Source organism: Sinohyriopsis cumingii, chromosome 12, assembly GCF_028554795.1.
Source record: "Sinohyriopsis cumingii isolate HCF-2022 chromosome 12, ASM2855479v2, whole genome shotgun sequence".
Taxonomy (NCBI): domain Eukaryota; kingdom Metazoa; phylum Mollusca; class Bivalvia; order Unionida; family Unionidae; genus Sinohyriopsis; species Sinohyriopsis cumingii.
In genome coordinates, this window is record NC_142972.1 from 59,852,581 (window position 1) to 59,874,108 (window position 21,528).

At 35.9% G+C, this 21,528-nt stretch overlaps 1 protein-coding gene and 1 long non-coding RNA gene across 2 annotated transcripts in view; one reads left to right on the top strand and one right to left on the bottom strand.

The window, feature by feature from the left end:
* LOC149786559 (uncharacterized) overlaps positions 1-4,212 on the top strand; it is a 52,818-nt gene extending 48,606 nt beyond the window's left edge. The window contains exon 3 of the long non-coding RNA XR_016424980.1: positions 4,078-4,212. This is a non-coding gene — a long non-coding RNA (uncharacterized LOC149786559). The remainder of the gene's footprint in view (positions 1-4,077) is intronic.
* Positions 1-21,528, bottom strand: part of LOC149786558 (uncharacterized) — a 206,657-nt gene that overhangs the window by 104,912 nt on the left and 80,217 nt on the right. The window contains exons 8-12 of the mRNA XM_089977064.1: positions 18,140-18,307; positions 10,175-10,291; positions 9,342-9,486; positions 7,475-7,756; positions 1,155-1,256 (exon numbers count right to left, since the gene is read on the bottom strand). Of these exons, the coding sequence (XP_089833190.1) occupies positions 1,155-1,256; positions 7,475-7,756; positions 9,342-9,486; positions 10,175-10,291; positions 18,140-18,307 (814 nt within the window). The remainder of the gene's footprint in view (positions 1-1,154; positions 1,257-7,474; positions 7,757-9,341; positions 9,487-10,174; positions 10,292-18,139; positions 18,308-21,528) is intronic.

The following is a 21,528-nucleotide window of genomic DNA, read 5'->3' on the forward strand; positions in this document are numbered from 1 at the left end:
AACATACATTCCTCTTCAGTATAGGGTCAACTTATATAAAAGTTACATTCAGCCATATCTGGACTATTGTAATGTAATCTGGGGTAATACCTCTAATTCAAACATAACACTTTTAAGACTCCAAAAGAGGGCTTGCCATTTAATTCTAGATCAATGTATAGACCATTTTCAGGGTGCAATGAATAATATAAAGGTTTTAACAATACATTAAAGAATATTTCTTAGAAAGGCCAAATTGATGTATAAAGTATCTAGAAAAGCCATTCCTGTCTATCTAAACAATATCTTAGAGGGAATTGTTTAAAAAAAGTTTTCGATATACTGATCCACTAGTATGGAACAACATTCCCAGTGACATAAGGCAGGCTCCTATCATTTCTTCTTTTCATAATCAATGTCTCAAATGGATGAAATCTTTAGACAACTGAACAGTTCTAGTATAATAAATACCGTCTGCTTTTATGTAATTTTGCATCATTTTCACAACTGTTTTATGTATGTTTATGTGTTTATAGATGTCTGTGCATATATTCCAGGCTTGATACTTTGACTTTTAAATTACTAATTATTTAGTGTCAAGCCAGATTCTTCACATCATGTTGTATATACTGTAAATATTATCCATAACAAATAGAAGACCTCAAGATAAATTAGTTCTGTAAGTGAGTTACCTTCTCTAAATAAAGTCTTTTTATTATTATTATTATTATTATTATTATTATAACTGATTGACAACAAAAACCAGAACATGTCTGTACTAGACTGAGTAAACTCATTCATGCCATGTTTAATTAAAATTAGTAAACTTAAGAATTGACAGTAGTGAAGATGTTGATGGAACCACACTTAGTGTGGGACCAAGTTTCCTCTGACCTTTCCCACCCCATGTTAGATATGTATTGGTATAGTAATGTTAGGGTGGGAGGTCAAAACGTATTCCCTAACCCTAACCCATTCAATGACTGCAAAGGGTAAATCGGGACGAGTATAATTAGCAACATTGTTTCAAACCATACCTGTCCTAAATCAATAAGATATTTATCTTCCGAGACATAATAATAATAAAAAAATTGAATAATTCCATACATCCCCAACACCCACAACCCCGATCCCAATTTAAATGAACATTTAGCCCTTTACGATAAATAACCTACCTTTGCGTCGAAGCCTAACTTCCTGTAAGTGATCAGCTGGGAAATATCCATAACGGCCATTAACACTGCCCTCCCAAAAGTCTCCATCTCCTGAACTCAGCACTGAAACAGATCAAATCTGGTCAAGGTTTAGAAGAATAGAATTAAAATTATATATTGTGCAAAACAGCAAAGAATGTGAACTGTAGCAATACTTCCCTTGAGAACTGGATGAAAGTATGCATATTATGGCAGTTTATGCATTTTTCCAGGTTTGATGAAAAAGTAAAGTTATATTTTATTTGCTTGCGAATGGAGGTTCAAATGATCAAGGCTGAGTGAATATTGTGCATGCAACTATGACAAAAAAATGTAAACATAATTCTGGTACTGGTGATTTGGGACCATTGATATACATGTATATGCAAATACACACAAAAATATATTTTGACAAAATATCAATAGCTAGTTTTCATATTAAAATGTGTGTGTCTTTGTCTGTGTATGTGTTCATAAATGTTTGGATTTAATTAAACTTGAATGTGTTTTTATGATGGCTTTTATTCACTATGAAATGTCCTTAAGTAGCATAAAAAACTAATGGCTTGCCACCTATCTAATGTTTGTTGGTATTTATTGGTTCACTGGTCCACAACAGGGCATGTAGTATATTTTTTTCAAGGTATTTCAGCCATTTATTGTAAATTTACAAAGATCTATCCAAGATAGCAGTCCTTACTGACAGAAGTGACAAACTAAAATATCAGTGCAATACTAAATTACTGTCCCATGTCTGTGTTGGTAGGGCAGGCAGGCATTTGCTTACATCAGTTTCAGTTGGCCAGTGAGGAAGGTGTCATTTACCAAGTAGCAGGCCAATCACAGAGCAGTATATAATCATTAAATATGCATTTTTTGCATACACTAATTAGGGTTATATACTAGCATGCATGTTTACAAATCCATGTGATACAGTGACTTTAGCTGAAATTTAAATCACAGGATCCATGAGTAGATTTTGCACAGACTGTATATATATATATATATATATATATCACAGTATTGAGATCTCAACTGCTAGATCTGGGATTTCATGGTTAAATTCTGGCTCAAAAAAACTGATAGGCATATAATACTCACATTTCCAGCTGGGGATGCAACTGAGCTTGCAAACAATTAAACAATTACAAAAATATTCCTGCTTAAAAAATATATTACCTCATGTACTTCTCCTTCCAATACATTCACTTGATTTTGCTAAAGAGTTCCTTACCAATCAAACAACTTACTAAAAAGGATATCTTTTTTAAAAACAAAAATGTGTGTCTCGACCCCACCATTCACAGAGACAATGAAAATGTTATTGTGACAATGGTACTTTACAAAAGGAAAGCAAAAATTTATAAATATAAATAAAATTAAATTTTGTTAGGAGTATGATACAGACTTTTATCATCTTGATTTTAATCTTATTTTTATAACATGCAGAAAACTTAAACCTAAGTAAGTCAACAAATTTTCAAATGCTAAAACAAGACAGTGGCATGTATTTTCTAATCAAGTTATCTATAAGTACCTACAAACATGCAAACCAAATTTCATTTCTCTATCTAAAATGGTTTTAAAATGCATTTTGCTAAATTGTGCAAAAAAAACCAATAACAACATTTTCAAGATGGCCACTGTGGTGGCCATACTGGAAGTCAGATCAGTTATCATTTTATGGGATCAACAAGACATCATAAAATGTCTTCTGGTGAAAATCTTGTGTTGATATGACTTTCTGTTCTAAAAGAGTATTTATAACAATATTTGGTTTGAAAAGGTGAGTATCCCATATCTATCAAACAGCTTCCTAATACATAAACACTATGCTATCATACCATGTGCATACTGCAGTTTACATCTTAATTAAGGTAAGGATGAATGCTCACTTAACATTACATATCAGTCTACATAGTTACATGCAAAAAAAATTCTTATATGTTTGGTGATAAACTTAAAATTAATGTGGAAAAAATGCCTCTTCATGTACATCAGCTTAGAGGAGCAACTGATTAAAAAGAACTCACATTGACCATCATCGTCCACTTTGCTGGGGCTGTACTATTTTTTCAATACACCTGCTGAAAGCAACTTTTAGACTGAAATGTGTGATGCACTATAATTGCCCATATAATTGGTTTTCTTCAAGTTTGCTTAACAATGATGTGCCAGCTCCAATTTCCAAAATACTTTCAATTACTGACACCAATGCTGAAATATCAATGAACTTTGGGGGAAGAACATGTGTTGTGTGCCAACACTGGGTCTCCTTCCAAAATTTATCCAACCAGAAGCTTGCTGACAACTCAGGTTTTGTTCAAGAGTTCCTAGCTCACTTCTTTCATATGAAAACATTCTGTACTAACAAAAATATGGCCTGGATTGAATCTGCATCTTTTTGGTCACACATTTTGCACACTAACCACTAACACTAAGTTAAAATGTACTAAAAGCATAATACTATGAATATGATTTTACATTCTGGACTGACTATTTGCACCACTGCTCTATGTCAGGCATTGACTATTTGCACTACTTTACTGTCAGGCATTAACTGTTTGCAACCCTGGATTGTGTTAGTGACTGCACCAATGGACTGTGTCAGTCACAGACTGTTTTGCACAATTTTTGACTTTGCTGTACATGTCATAATAAATGTAATGTTAGTGATTATGAAAAAGTCAACGTGCAATTGTGAGGATTCTTGTGAGTGTGATAAAGTTCTAAAGTACAATGCATGTTACAACACAGTGAGACTATTAGTAAATGTGAAAATAGTTCAGGTAAATGTCATGCTCCTAATGACATGCATTAAAAAAATTCTAATGAAAATAAATTCAGGCCATGCCAATAAAAGGATGTATAAACCTTCCACAAACTCTCCTGCTTTCATTTCAAGGTCATTTGGGTACTGTGGGGTGAAGGACTTGACACACACGTACACCTGGTCTCTGTTGAGACCCAGATATCTAACATCAGCTGAAACATAGGACTTGGCAGACGACAATGATGAGACATCTAACTGAGTATGAGATGGATGTGCAGATCTTAATGATGAGAAAGAGGACTCAGATCCAACAGATGATTTATAGAGACAGAAGTCATGTGACATGTGACTGTAGTCAGATGAGGAAGATGGACTGGGGTCTGTAGGGATGAACAACATCTCAACATGCCTGGATGGGTTACAGTAACTTCTTCTTAAGCCATGGAAACCTTTACAACATACAAATTAAAAACAATACACACTATTTATCATAGCAAAGTTATACTATCCTACTACCTATTACATTACTGTATGTTTGTAATTAAGGCCAGATCTTGGTAAATGTTTGCCTTTCCCTGAAACAATGTAAAAACCCTACAAACATTAATACTTTGTAATTAATACCAGACCATGATAACTTTGGTCTTTCCAAGAAACACTGTAGAAAACCCAACTAACTTTGATACTTAGTAATCAAGACCAGACCACAGTAACTTTGGTCTTTCTCTTAAACAATGTAAAAACCCTACAAACATTAATACTTTGTAATTAATACCAGACCATGATAACTTTGGTCTATCCTTGAAACAATGTAAAAACCCTACAAACACTGATACTTTGTAATTAATACCAGACCATGATAACTTTAGTCTATCCTTGAAACAATGTAAAAACCCTACAAACATTGATACTTTGTAATTAATACCAGACCATGATAACTTTGGTCTATCCTTGAAACACCATGAAAACCCTACAAACATTAATACTTTGTAATTAATACCAGACCATGATAACTTTGGTCTATCCTTGAAACAATGTAAAAACCCTACAAACATTGATACTTTGTAATTAATACCAGACCATGATAACTTTGGTCTATCCTTGAAACAATGTAAAAACCCTACAAACATTGATACTCTGTAATTATTACCAGACAATGATATCTTTGGTCTTTCCCTGAAACACAGTAGAAACTCTACAAACTTTGAGACTTTGAAGTCTGAATACATTTACCTTCAAGGTAAAAAATGCTAGTGGTCAGGTTATCCTTGTAATACTTACTAAAAGCACATACTTCCAGTTCTATCTAGTTCCTGCTTGATTCATACAGCATATTCAAATGCACATTATACACTTGACAATTATTTAGGCAAATTGTATGATGTTTAAGCTCCTTATAAGCACATAATGATGTTATATACAATGTTCCCTATATACACATATACATACATACATACACACACACACACACACACACACACACACACACAAAGTATTATTTTTCTATGTACAACTTGGATTCTCTCTACCTTCAAGGTTCATTCTTTTTACCAATTAAAGATTTTATGACATTTCAAGGTGGTTTTTGATACTGATTGTACCCATAAACTTTAGTGGTAGCTAGGTGTTTGTATATACAGTAGTATTTAACAGCATGTCAGCACAATATAGGTTATATATTGTGCCAAGTAAAAGCAAAGTTCACAAAATTTAAAAATGCATAATGCATAATTCTTTTAAATACATGTAAACATAAAGTATAACCAGGTAAAATGTTACAATAAAGATATTAAAATGTTGATCAAGGTATATAAAATAAATGATAACATACATGTAGAATCCTTAAAACATATGGTCCCTGGCAAACTGAGAGGTTCTAAAGAAATCATGATGAGTTAGAATGTAGAACTCTTCCCCCTTAAAATGCGTCTATGTTTGAATGGTGAAAGATGATGGGGGTACTTGACAGAGAAGAATAATCCCAGTAGACTTCCTTTAAGATAGAAAGGACCAATCATCTGTGATACCCAAACAGTCCTCAGAGAAGGGCCTGCCAGGAAATTACAGCAAGTTTAGAAGATGGCAACATGGCAGGAAAAGGCTTAAGTCCACAGGGCTTCCTCTCCTTGGAAAGGGGGAAGAAATCTGAAGATTTTCTACCATCGCCTCATCTAGCAAGCAACATTTGAGCTTTGAATTGCTGCTGCTCTTGATACTGCTGTGACTGCTTGAAAAACTTAAAGTTCCCAAGGGGCAATGAGGGTGAGCGCACTTCTTGGCCTGTTTTGATTGGCTAGAAATAGCTGTGTTAGAGAATGATGTCATTGGTCTCTCATGTATTGAGGCATCGCTGAAGCAATGAGACCACCCAAGAAATCTCAGATTCAAGAGGTGTAACATTAAGAAAAGTTTTTGTTGTGGTTAAGCAAGACCTCTGAAGTTTCTAAAACTATGTCCACTGATACAGCCATGAAAAAGAAAGAGCCACAGCTTCCAACAAGCACTTAGCACTTGAGCATGTAGATGGATATCTAGACAATAACCACTAACCATGTATAACTAGCCACCTCAATAACCGCTAACCATTATAACTAGCCACATCAAGAAAAATAAATGAGAGTAAAAAATATTAAATATATGGTTAAAGATGTCTGATACAAAATAATCAAGCAATCACAAATATAACATTATGAAATCCATTATGTTCTGAAATTCAGCTATAACTCTGTTTAAAATCAAATCTGATGTAACCATAGCAATGACAATGCCCAAACCATAACAGCAAATAATCAACCAAACTAAAGACAAAGCATGATGTTATCTTAAAACTTACATTGTGGAATAATAAACCACAATACATAATCAATCATTGTTTTTACTTACAAACAAACCATTAATCAATAAACAATAATTTGATTATAAAACACATATACTTGCTTATCATAAGTCCATCTGCAAATTGTACAGACCCAGATCTGCTCTCACATCATGCGATGGGAATCTATGTAGTTGTAAGAAGCATTCTGTAGAACAGACAATAAAGAACCTGATCTGCCAACACATTATGTGATGACAGATAAGGGTGTATGTTGTTTACAGCTGGAGTCACATATAAGAAATAATGGTATTTAGAGACAGTGTAATTTTGGTAGTCTACATTGCCCTACCTTTATTTTGAAGCTAAATAATAAATGTACAGGTTGATTGCCACTCAATTTATCTAAATAAATCCACAACCACACACCATTCCAAAGCCAACAGACCTAAATACTAGTTCTGATGCCACTATATACACTCAATTACAAGTCCAAAAGAAACCAACACATACAGATCCTGATCTGTTATACAGCATAATGCACTAGAAGATTAGGGTCTATATTGTTTGTTCTGCTAACTACATTATGTGACAACAGATACAAGTCAGTGCAGCCTGCAGTTGGACTCCACTTAACAGAAAGTATATACAGTTATATGCTGTGCTATAGAACCCTAATGACTAAAATAACCACATAAAGATAATACACCGTACCTGGCCCTGAGCTTGAACTGGATATGCTGAGAGATTTCGGTGAGTCTGAACTCTGAGATGCTGGATATGATCCATAATGAAAGTTCGTATGAAATCGCTGAGATGGACTCTTGAATGCCCTCGTAGGTACAGTCTGAGCTTGCTGATCTTTCATATCCATGTCCAACCCAGCAAGATTTAACTTTGGATCACTTCGGCTCCGAGATAACACAGAAAAATTTGACGATAACATGTACGATTTTTCCCTTCTATCACTAAATGATGGCATCTCTTTAAATGGAACTGGAAGAATATAGTAAAATAAAAGATTGTTCTGATCAGAAATGTATGAAACCTGTGACTGAAATAAAAGAACATTTATTTGAAAATACCAAAATGAACTGACTTTAATATACCACTGCAGGGAACAAATCATTCAAATATGATGTAATATATACACAAAGTTTACCCTGGAAATTGTATTAATACATGTATGCCACCCTACTGTAATACTGTGTACTGTACAACAAGCCCCAACTCCTGTAATGCTGTGAATTGTACAACATGTATGCCCCCACTACTGCAACAATGTGTTTTGTACAACATGTGTGCCCCTACCACTGCAATATTTTGGTGCTTTGGGTTTGTGAAGTTCATTTGATGCGATGGCATAAAATCCACCACTTCCAATAAAAATCAAGTTTTTCAATTTGAACATTGTTCCTACAAGACCAAGACAAGGGGAGTAAACAACTGGAATGGACTTGTAAATAAGCAATTTCCCACTGCCAGTCCATGTTTGTACAACTACATCCTTTCCCTCAAATATACATGTAATGGCTTCTCTCTGGTATACAGTCCTACTTTCGATGTTAAACTTACAAAGTATCATTTCAAAGTCTTTTGCCTCCACCATTTTCAGCAGATATACAACACACTGCTGTTACATGCATTTGGTTAGTTAGCATTTACATACTATGGGAGACAACTCATGAAATCCAACAGATGTCACTAGGACACTCTGAAACATCTGTACAATCCACCAAGGTGTAAATAGGGTTAACATTGGAACCTTGGCTAGCCAAGATTACCTCAAATGGTTTTTTGGTTATTTATGCATATTTCTGCAAACAATGTATTAGTTACAACACAGTGGTTCCTTCCTGAATGTACCACCAAACCACCTTACCAGCAGGCATCTACTTTAAAAGTCAGAATCCAAATGGTATTGATATGCTTGTGTTGAAAAGCACCCCTCTATGACAGTGACCCCTCTAATGCAGCTGGCACATTAGTGCACAAATTTTAAAATGGTATTTTCAAATATCTCAAGAGTATTTCTTAATTTCTAAATTCAATACACTGACATGTTCCACTACTGAGTGGGAAAACTGAATCAACATGCAGGGGTAGTTACAGCCAGATGTTTTTTGTGCCTCGATTTTTGTTAACAGTATGACTGATGATTGTTCCAAATTACTTTAAATAACACCAATGCAAGTTTTATCACATTGATTCCCTAACACTTTTTTGATTTCTATATGAAAACATTACACACCTAAATATTAGCAACATCTTCAGGACAAATGGATTATATCTCAAGACAACTGAATAGTAAAAATAAATACCTCTAGCTTTTCTGTACTTTTGCATCTTTTCACAGATGAATTTTTCAAAACAGGATATTTTATATTTTATAAATGTTTATGTGTTCACAGATGCCTGTGCATATGTTCCAGGCTTGATACTTTGATTTTAAGAATCACTTAATTCTTTAGTATCACACCAAATTTATCATATTCATATATATATATATATATATATATATATATATATATATATATATATATATATATATATATATATATATATATAATAAAATCCTCACCAACATCTTCACTTTTATGGTTTCTAATGAGCTCAGCAAGTTCCATATTTCCAGCAATTATAGCTGTCTGTTGGGCACTTTGGTTAATAAAGTTGAGAATTTCCTTGTTGGCACCTCGGAACAACAAAACTCTGGCACAATTCTCCTGAAAAGGGAAACAACTCTATGTTCATTTCTTGGCCTGATTAGAATTATTTCCCATAATTCTGTACCACTCAAACCATTTCAGAAATGTGCTTTTAAGGTAAATGCAAGGAATCTTTGAAGAAATGGGTTTACAAACAAGAAGTTTTGATCTGGTGTACTAGTTGCATTGTGCTTATTCCATGCATAATGTGCAATGTGGTTCAGATAATGACTAATAATTTTGTGCAACTAGAAATGGTTAAAATTATTAACTAAACTTTCTATCTTAGGTCATTTATACAACTGACAGCTGTTTGTACCATTTTTTCAAATATGTTGGAATGAAAATGTTACTTTCAATATGAAACAGTCAAAGCTACATTAGAGGTCACCTCTATTAAGTAATCACCTGCCTTAAGCAGCCACTTTGTTCACATTCCATCAATATTTGCTCAAAATAACCTGAATTAAGCAGATACATGCCTTAATACAACATTTGTCACTTCCTAGAGGTGACTGCTTAGGAGAGGTTTGACCGTATTTGAAATAAAAATCCATTTCAAGCACTCATAACAAGGACATGTGCTTTCCTTTTATAACCTACTTTTAAAAGTGATGATTCCATCCATACATGGTAGAGACATTTGTCTGAAAGGTTAAAATTGAATGTATTCAGTTATAGCTTGTATTTCTATAACTGTACTCACCATATTATTTTCAGCACATACGTGTAACGGCGTGTTACCAGTTTTAGTTACGGCATTCATATCAACCCCGTAAAATATCAGATGCTCCAAGTGCTGTACCAAGCCATGGCGACAAGCCTGCAGACAAAATGAGATATAAATGCAGACAAAATTAGATATAAACCAGAAAAACAAATCTAGTTCACTTCCATTATATAACACATAGCAGGTACTTTTTTAGGATGCACAAATTTCTAGAAAACTTTGCCAAAATGAAGCCCAATACACTAGAATAATATTTGCAAGTGCTATCTTTACTTCTTTGTTAAATTCCTCTGATACTGAGAACATTCTTTTTTCAAATACAGAAGGAATTTTCCCTATAAATTTTCAATTCTAAAATAGATTATAAATAGGTTATACAGAATGAGTGTTGTCCTATACACCAATTTAAAGGTTGCAAACGAATTTAAGGAGTGCTAACCTTTAGTGAGAAGACCAACTGATTAATTACAATTTCTGTTAATGATTTTGGTCAAAATCTAATTTTCTGGGTGGTGTCACGGAATTGTGTACAAGTTATATCAATATGTATATGTTGCCAAAAATGTACTCGAGTTTCGTTGCCGTGTACAGCATCACCCTAGGGTGGTATATTTATTAGTTATTTTGAAGTCCTGAGCGAAACTCAGACCATGCTGCACGTGCAAATTGCCTGCGGCGGAAAACCTAAGTACCTAGCTGCACATATCTGTCACAGCTAGGGTACATATAGAGCAAATTCTCTATAACCAAATTACATTATGCAGAGTCTTGTCAGGAAGCTTACCACTTTACGGAAGCAAATCTCCAGCTGTAGAGGTAATGAAATTTTCTTTATTACTATTCGTTTATATGACAGGATTGTTTTCATACTTTAGATGTTTTAGAACCTTAATTAATGTTTGAAAAAGACTTATATCTGCAAACATATTCATTGAATGCAGTAGCTAATGAGCAGGAAACATATATTTATTCTAAATTCTACAGAGAGTCAATACCTAGGTTATTCAACGCCATATTAGAAATACTTTAGTCTGGTTCGAGTTAGCTATTTGTTGTAACTGAACAGACAAATTGATATTTAATTATATGCTGCATGCATTGAACGATTAATATAATGGGTAACGAATTCATGTGCGTGCATGCGCAATGTATATCAATGCAGAAGTACTTAACCGTGTCATATGTACTACACGGTTTAGTTGTTATAATTTTAGCTGCCTTATGCCATGCCTTGTATATGGTTTGATGTGGAGTCACCAGCTGTAGAGCTGCCTTATACATGCCTGCCACGCCTTATACATCGTTTGATGTGGAGTCACAGAACTCTGTGGGGTTTCGCGTGACGTATACACTGTGTTATGGTGATGTTGGACCGGAAGAGTGGACTGGTTTTCTCGATGCAAGGGACCAGGGCTTTGTGACCATCGGGTCTGTGATGTCAGGGCTCTCGAGAGATCCTTCAACAGACTGAGAGGAGTGGACCATGCGTGGGTGCTTCTCTGGCCATTGACTAGAGTGCGTGGAACCGGAACATCTTGGACGTCAAATGGGCACCACGATAGTTATATATAGTGTTCCATGTTATTTCCACTATTGCATTTCATAATTTCATTCATTCATATTGCTATATCGTTATGTGAACGATCAATAGGTTCATAATTTCATTCATTCCTATTGCTATATCATTATGTGAACAATCGATAGGTTCATAATTTGATTCATTCCTATTGTTATGTGAATGATCGATAGGTTCATAATTTCATTCATTCCTATAGTTATGTGAACGATCGTTAGGTTCCTAATTTCATTCATTCCTATTGCTATATCATTATGTGAATGATCAATAGGTTCATAATTTCATTCATTCCTATCGTTATATGAACGATCGATAGGTTCATAATATCATTCATTCCTATTGCTATGTGAACGATCGATAGGTTTGTGATGTGATTTTGATTTTTAATGTAGCTTTAACAATTTTTCAGTCATATCGCTACGATGTCTGCAATGTGGCAGTTTATAGTGATGTCTAGCACTGGGGCATCATGCCGCAGACATGAAGCATGATGTCCCACCCAGTCACATTATCCTGACACCAGGCCGACCAGTCCTAACACTAACCTCTTAATGCTGAACGCCAAGCGAGGCAGCTGTTAGTACCATTTTTTAAGTCTCTGGTATGACTCGGCCAGGGATCGAACCCACGACCTCCCGCATCCGAGGCGGATGCTGTAACCACTAGGCCACCGGAGTGGTCGATAGGTTTGTAATTTCATTCATTCTTATTGCTATATCATTATGTGAACGATCGATAGGTTCATAATTTACACTGCTTTTCAATATTCTTTTATGAATGATACATTCAAATTTACCTTCTTTTCAATATCGTTATATGAATGATACATCCAAATTTACATTCTTTTCTAAATCGTTATTTGAACAATACATTCAAATTTACCTGCATTTCAATATTGTTGTATGAATGATACATTCAAATTTACCTGCATTTCAATATTGTTGTATGAATGATACATTCAAGTTTGTTTATATTGGGGTGTAGATCACTTTTATTTTGTTGATCGGTGATAGGAATTAATTCATGTTTGTTTTGAAATTCCATTTGTTAAATTCTTGCTTTGAGTTTTTTCTCGTTGAGTTAATTGTTGGTGATAGTTCCATGTTAGGAACTTTATAATTTTCCTTATCTTTTTGTTTATAATGGTGTCAGATTTGTTAATATTTATTTTGCGTTTATAAATAAACATCTTGTAAACACAGTTGCTTTGGTGCCTTCCCTAATCCAGTCCCAACCCAGCTTCATCCTGTGACAGGTGGAATAAAACTAATTTTAATGATGTACTATTTAAGTGAACAGCTGGTTTTCCTGGAGGAAAATACCTCAACCATATGATGAAAATTTGTCCTCCTATTAGGGTGAACCAGAACACTGGATCACCTTGCAAGGCCCCCCCCCACACACACATTCTTGCCCATGTATACTGCCCATTATTCTTTTTGAGGGAGCAGCCTAACTTAATGGGAAATCAGTGTGGGGCAGGGGGAGATAATCTGGCAATAGCTATATGTGAATATTATAATCAAAACTGATTTTACTCAACACCCCAAAAAACTTACATTTTAAAAGCAGAAATAAAATACCTATGCTATTGCATAAATGAATTTGTCAGTTTGGGGGTAGGAGTGATGATCCCACAACTGGCAAATACAAAATAAACACAAGGAATACTCACCTTTATTGAAGAGTAGGAGACTACTGCAGGATGTAATCCACACTTTTTGAGCGATGATGATTAGGCCCAATGAGAAAATGCCTTTGCTGTGGTGGGTGTTGGAAATGATAACAGGTGAGGATTACATCATGAAAATTAGTTCCCACCACTACATTTGAATATCAGTAATACCATACCTGTTGCCATTGCATAGCTGAATTTGTCAGTTTGGAGAAAGGTTGATAATCCCACACCTGGCAAACAAAAAACAAATACAAGGAATACTCATCCGTATTGAAGAATAGGAGACTACTGCAGGATGTAATCCACATGGGCCACTTTCTGAGCAATCCCTATTGCCTTCACTTTTGGTAGGATAATTAGTGATGGTAAAATGTGGAGAAAGTACTGTGAGAGTGCCAAATAAAGCCTTTACCATATGCTCCCAAGTTCAATGATTTAGATAGACCCATGAAGCAGTAATGGCTTGAACCTCATGGAATTTTAGTTTTCAAGAAGACAGGTCCCTATCAGTAAAGAACTGGTAAGCTCTTTTGATGGTTCATGCAGTCACCCATAAATGGTGGAAGCTGAAATATCACTTTAACCTATAATGGGGAAGAAAAGACGCTTCCTACCCTTCCTTCTCTTGTTAGAGACTGCCAAATAAAAACAAAGTGTTAACTAGACATAAACATCTATCTTGATCATCCCCATCATGGATATAGCTGATACTGGGGATCTCAATCAGGGGTGAGGCAACCGATGGAAGCCCAGGTTTTGTGCTAAAAAAGGAGAGAAACTGACTTGTAATTCCCACTGAACAGGATAACTGCTCTGATGTATGGAAAGGACATGAAGCTCTGTTTTTCATCAAGCAAATGCTAAGGCGAGCAAGAAAAGATCATGATACTATGGTTCTCAAAGGAAGCTTCACCCAAAGGTTCACATGACGGTTTGCTGAGGGACATAAGACAAACATTTCACAAAAAGAGTTTCCCAAAGCTGGGACAGTGAGTCTACAATAGACTGAAGGAGCATCCATTCCGTAAGAATTATCCTCCCATTCATTGACAGACTGTTCACAAAATATTCTTCCTGACAAGAATGTGGCAAGTCTAGAGTGCAATGCCCTCTGAAGATACTTCATGAAGGAGGTTCCAAACCACCATGCAGAGAGAAGGAGCATGTGTGTCTCATTGTGTCCCAAGATATGCTACCACTGACATGCTGATGGAGGAGGCCATCAAACAGAGACCTCTTATTTGGTGGAGGGACCCCTGAAAGGCTAAGAACACTGCATTCATTTCCAAATCATTATGTGGAGGGAAGATTCTTCCTGAGACCAAGAACCATAAAGAATCAGTCCTTCTGGCTCTAGATCAGTGCCCTACCCTGAATATAAGTGTCTGTGAACAAGAAGGAGTGGGATTCATGAGATGGGGGTGCGTGCATGGGGACTGGTGAAAATGCAAGTGCAGTCTGCTTTGGGAAACCAGGTCTGCTGCAGAGTTCAAGGTCCCCAACAAAGAGAAGAAACAGGGACAGGATCATGTCTAACCAGTCATGGGCTATTTCTCTGTGATGAAATTCATCTACCCACAGACAAAGTCATTAGATGGAGTGTGCTCCAATTTCTCTAGGCTTGGCAGAAGTCCAGTCTGGTCACTATGGATGAACCGTGAGAAAAGTCCAGTCTGAGAGACTCTACCTGTCCACTGTGGATCAACCAATCATTTAAATATAGGAGGATAGAGATACCTAATGACCTTAAACTGGTTGCAACTACTCTGATGACCCTGGTAAAAGCTCTGGGTGTGAAGGCTAGGTCGAATGGCAGAGTTTAAAATTGGAAGCAAATCCACATCCAAGCAAAACCAGAGGTACTTCCTGTGTAGAGGAAAGATGTGAAGGTTTGCTTGCATCCTGTAAATTGATGAAGTCTGCCCAATCACCAGGTCTTATGGCATTCCTGACTGAGGCTTTAGTCTTCATCTGTTTAAGGAGGAAAGGTCTGTAATTAGATGCGACTTTTCCCCTTTCTTAGGAACCTGCAAAATTTGGGAGTAGAAAACTGGAAATTGGTCATTTAACACCCTCCATAATAATACCCTTCTAAGTGAACCTCTTCCTTTAAGTGCACTTGATTTAATTGGTGAAGAAAGTTGGAGACATTACTCTGTCTTTTATGATAGAAAGGACTCAGCCATCGACCGTTACACAAAACCAAGCCTCTGAACATAGGTCTAGTCATGTGCTAGTGGAAACCGATGGAAATTGGTCATTTAACACCCTCTCTAATAATACCCTTCTAAGTGAACCTCTTCCTTTAAGTGCACTTGATTTAATTGGTGAAGAAAGTTGGAGACATTACTCTGTCTTTTATGATAGAAAGGACTCAGCCATCGACCGTTACACAAAACCAAGCCTCTGAAAATAGGTCTAGTCATGTGCTAGTGGAAACCGATGGAAGATTTAAGCTTTCCAAGAGAGGGAGCAAGTTCCTAGGACTGTCCCTTTTGCCCTTAGGAAAGGGGGAAGAGCCTGTGAACCTCCACCCTGGGCCTTTGTGTCAAGTACTTCTAGGGCCAAGTGGGAGCTCTGAAATGGGGTTGTTGCTTTGATTTTGGCTGTGCAACTTTAAAGAATTTAGCTGATGGACCCTGAGGGATAAGCCCTCTGTAAATGGTCTCTGCCTTCAAGGAAGCAGCCCACAGAAGGTTCTTACTGTGCTCTAGTAATACCTTTGAAGTGTCCAAAGCAAAATATCTTTGGAGGAAGAGAAACTGCTGACAAGGCCATGGGCAAGGACAACGCATGCCTAAAAGTTTTTGCCACTGAAAGAGGTTGCTGAAGAGAGGTCGGCATGTGAGGCTACGTTGACTAGTGACCAAGCCTTTTGCTCTATGGATTCCAGAGATTTTACTGGAATACAAGCCTATGTCCCTGTAGAAAGCAAGTGTGTGTCCCTGAGGAATTTCCTGTGACCACAACTACCCGCAACCTACTCAGATATTGTTCCTGTAAAAGAAATCTTAAGATGATTTTTTTTATGCAAATAAATTCTTTGCAACTAAACGTATACACAAGGTAATGCATGGATTATGTTAATATAATATTTTCAGCAAGAAGTCGCCTTTTACTTGGGTAACAAGATAAAATACAAAATAATCAAGTCAATCAGGCTTAACAAAGGCTAGGGAATACAAAATTAGCAAAAAACAGTCACGATTCATAATAATAATGGAAAAAATCATGAAAAGCTAACTGAAGCTAACATTGACAAAAACCTGTGTTTGAAAACCAAGCATGTGATATAAAGGTAAAAATTGGTCCGTGACTTACTACCATTTATAAAAATAGCACAATTCAAGATAAAGGTAATGTTAATCAAATAATTTCTAATGAACAATAAAATGGAAAAATGCAATATGTGAAAAGTAAACAAAATACCAACCCTTAGCTAGAAAAATTCATAACCAAATTTGAATCACTAACACCCTGTGTAAGGGTAAAAAATTCACCACATGTATGGAACAAATGTCTATAACTATCAAGAGAGCTTAAATGAATGGAGATGAAACTTGATCAGGGTTAAAATTGTAACATTTATGAAGAATATGCATAAAAGAAAAATATTTAATTCACTTGCTGACACAAAAAGCAACAACAAAACTTTTAGACATTACTGCATGTCAACCAAGAATAGAATGAATTGACATTTGTTGTTGTTGGCCATGGCGGCCAGTATTAATGGTGAAGGAAGAACCCAGGATTACCCCGGAAAGAACCACCAACTCACGAGAAGCTACTGACAAGTTTTCTCACATACCCACATTGGCTGAATCCGAGACTCGAACCTGAGCAGACAGAGGTGAGTTGGCAGTGATCTGTAATGGAGAGCAGTTTAGAGCACTTGGCCACTCAGCCATGAATGGACAGTATGCATGGGCAAGCATGTGTGGCATATCTCAGAGACAATCCAGTGTTCTTGAATCTTCTGGTTCACCCTAATGGGAAGTCAAATGTTTGTCACAGGTAGAGGTATTTTCCTCCCCAAAAAGTAGCAGCTATGCAATAGCAACAGGTATGTATTACTGATATTAAAATTCAGTTCTGCACAATTTCTACTATTTCAGATTTTTCACAAGTCGTCATTATCTATATAATAATTGATTAATGTGAAACTCACTGATAGTGACATTTTATAAAATTTTAAGTACCACAGAGAACAACTCTTTCCTGTAAATAATGCTATCAGGCATGTGACAGACCTGTGCATCTTATAGGAAAAACTGTGGACCTTCTTATAAACAATGCTATCAGGCATGTGACAGACCTGTGCATCCTATAGAATAAAATGTGGACCTCTTGTAAACAATGCTATCAGGCATGTGGCAGACCTGTGCATCCTATAGAATAAGATGTGGATCTTGGTAAAGTTTCATCAAAAAATCTGTTGGAACTAGAGTGAATGCCTGGATTACCATGACCTTGACCTTTATATATGGGACATGGCTATGCTACACAATACACCCTCTTGTCAGGATATAAATTGGGCAATATTTCAAGAAAATCTCTTCAACCATTATAAAGTTAAGATCTGGCACATATTCATGGATGGATAACAATGCCAAAATATAATATGTCCAATTTAAGGCAGGCAGGCTTTAAAAATTATAAAATTTACGAGAAAACAGATGTTTACTACCTGATGAACTTCTTGCCAACCCTGCTCATCATGTATCCCCAGAAAGGCCCGTTCAAAAAGCAATGTCTCTGTGATGACTGCACTCTTTTGATACATCACACTGTAGTACAGAGGGGTCAGACCATGAGCATCTTTGTAGTTTGTAGAGGCACCAAGGTCCAACAAAGTCTGCAGATTGAGAATAATACTTATTAAAGAATTCCTCGATAGAATGAGATTTTGTTTCTCTTACAAGAATAAAAACAAGTTAGAAGCTTGTCAAAGTTTAAATTATGTCAAGAGGAATGATTCTGCTTTAACATAATGAAGTTGTTTCCTGAGTTACATCCCCTCAAAATGGGCTGAAAAATTTTAGAAATAATAATAAGGCTTTTACCTGAAAATGTGATGGCCAATAGGTGAGAGCCCTATTTACCAAATATGCTGGTCAAACAATATTCACTACAGCTAATCATTTTGTGACCTTATTATAAGACCAAATATTCTTAAAGTACTTTTTATCTTTCTTTGGATGGAAGAGTAACCAAATAGATACTGCAAACTATAACAACTAAGGAAATTTCATTTAACTCCCCTGATTATTCTTAGCACAAGATGTGAAAAATGCTATACACTGTATTTGATGGGGCATTGTTTCAGAAATTCCCTTCAAGTGAACGAGCAAAATGAATAAATAAATGAATCAATGAATGAATAACTTGCAAACAAAAGGATTTTATTTTAGTTGATAGACATGAAAACAAATATTGAGACAGGCACAACTGGGCAAGTAATTTAAAAAAATATATATTTTCAACCAGCAACTATATGAGGGCTGTTTCATTAAAAAAAATACATGGGAAACAGGGAAGGCAATTTTAAAGTCAGGGACTCACCCATAGATGCAATTTAGAACTTTCATATCATTTTAATATGAACTCTATGAAATCAAAATACCTTGACACATACTTTTTAAAAACTGCCTTCCCTGGGTACCATGTATGTTTAAATGGAACAGCCCTGATCAAATTTATAACATAGATTTCCAAATAAGTTTTTTTTATGCTTTCAATTACAAACTGAACTAAATGATTTTTCTAATCCCATGTCAACAATTCTTCTGACAAATGGCATTCTTTTTTTTGTAAGGAAAAGCGGCTTTCATTATCATCCCTCTTATTTAATATAAAGCACAACTGCCAAGAAAGTTTGGCCATACTACCTTCCAAACTTTTGTAAGAAACACTACAAAACGACCATAAACTGCACTGGAATAATAGTCTTCATGGAAAACAATGGATTTTAAAATACATAAACTACCATATGTACTTGCTTATAAGTTGAGTCCATCTGCAAACAACAAAGACCCTGATCTGCCATTGCATAATGTACCTGCAGATCAGGGTCTATGTTGTTGTTATTGTTCTACTGATTACTCCTAGCAAACTGCACAGACCCAGATCTTCTGGAGCATTAAAATTTAATCTTCCAGTAAAACACCTATGACAATATGACTTTATGTTCGAGAGGAGTGGCAAAACCAAGATTTCCAAGATGGCTTCCATGACAGTGTGTGTGTGATTTGGATTTTTGATGTAGCTTTAACAATTTTTCTGTCATATCATTACAATGTCTGCAGTGTGGCAGTTTATACTGATGTCCAGCACTGAGGTATCATGTCATAGACATGAAGCATCATGTCCCACCCAGTCACATTATCCTCACACCAGGCCAACCAGACCTAACACCAACCTCTTAATGCTGAGCACCAAGCGAGGCAGCTGTTAGTCCCAACTTCCATTACAGACATATTTCACCAGTATCTGCTATTAAACATGGAAATTTCATTGTATTATGGTCTCAGACATTTATTAGTATGGTGAAAGCATAACATTTCTGTGAGGTTTCAAGTTAAAGCACCACTAGTGATTAGGAATGAAAAGTCAACTGGGTTTTTTCAAGAATCTAACTGTGATCAGCAAAATGCCCTTGCAGGCAATGCAAGTGTGTCAGAATCAACTTGCAGTTATTCCAAGTATTTACTTGTTTCACTTAGTAAACATTATGAGGTCTGAATTTCATGCATGACAGAATGATACTAGCTAAATCCCTAGATCTGATGACATATCTACATGAGTTGAGGTCTGTGTGGAGATACCATAGAGGGTGTCATCACAAAATTGCTTAGAGCAGGGCATGTTATAAGAATGTGTTTAGCAGTGCACCTTAGAAGTAACTGTCCTGAACTAATCTAAGATATTTTTAAAACAATCTTTGGCTGTTCAGTCAGATCCCAATTGCTTATAGCTCCGTTAGTTTTTTATTCTCATCAGCTGAATTAACAGGAAATTGTGGCCAATTCTTTAAAGAGTTTCCTTTTCCAAGTCACTGGCTAAACAGTTCTCAAAGTGCTGCTGTACCAAAAAACATCACAAACCAATGATCCTTTTCAGACCAATCTTAGTTCTTGATTGTTTTGTTGTGTTTCATATAATGGAAGACATCTTTTGTTCCCTGTTCCCCCTATTTACACTATATTATAGTCCAAAAAGTGGCATAGGAATATAACAAGGGGTCTGGGTATTTATCAGGTAAATTTTCATTCTAGGCTCATTTTAAAGATAGAATTTCGATACCTGCAACCACAATCATAAATACAATTATTTGCAATGCTCAGATCTTGTGCAATCTAGTCCTAGCCAGAAGGATGCTTAACCATCAAGTTTGTGACAAAAGTCAAGCATCTAAATAACCAGGAACACACGGCTTTATCCATCAATAAAAGTCAAAATTGTGCCATCAAGTTTGTTATTTTAGTTTCTAGCCATGGCTTGTACCTACTTCTTTGATATGTTTTTCCTTTCTTTTGTTTTCATTATTTTTTGGGGGTTGTTTATTTTAATAACTATTCTGATGGACCTATTTTGAGAGTTACAAGGAAAATTCCATGTCTCCCAACATTTGTACTAGCTTCAGACAAAAATGAACTTATAATATAAATGTCAAACCCTGAAGAGATTCAAGCTGATCCATTATGTTCTCATGTTAAGTCTAAATAAGGTGACAAACACAAAGTAGAATCCTTACTCAACTGACCCTTGCCACCACCTTTAGAGACCATATCCTTTGTAAGTTTTCAGAATACTACACTTCCTTAGTCCTAATGATGACCTTTTAAAGTCTGCAAATATGTGGAAACTAAATTGGGCAATGACATGACCCCTGACATGGTGACTGACCAGATCAGGCTTTTAAATCACCCATCTAGCCCGATTTTGTTGTTGCAGGATTTTAAGGCATTTTTCTGCACAAGGTAGGCTATGCATGATGGCTAGTATAAATGGTGGAGGAAAAATCCGGAAAAACCCCGGAAAGAACCATCGACCCATGAGAAGTTAATGGCAAGCTTT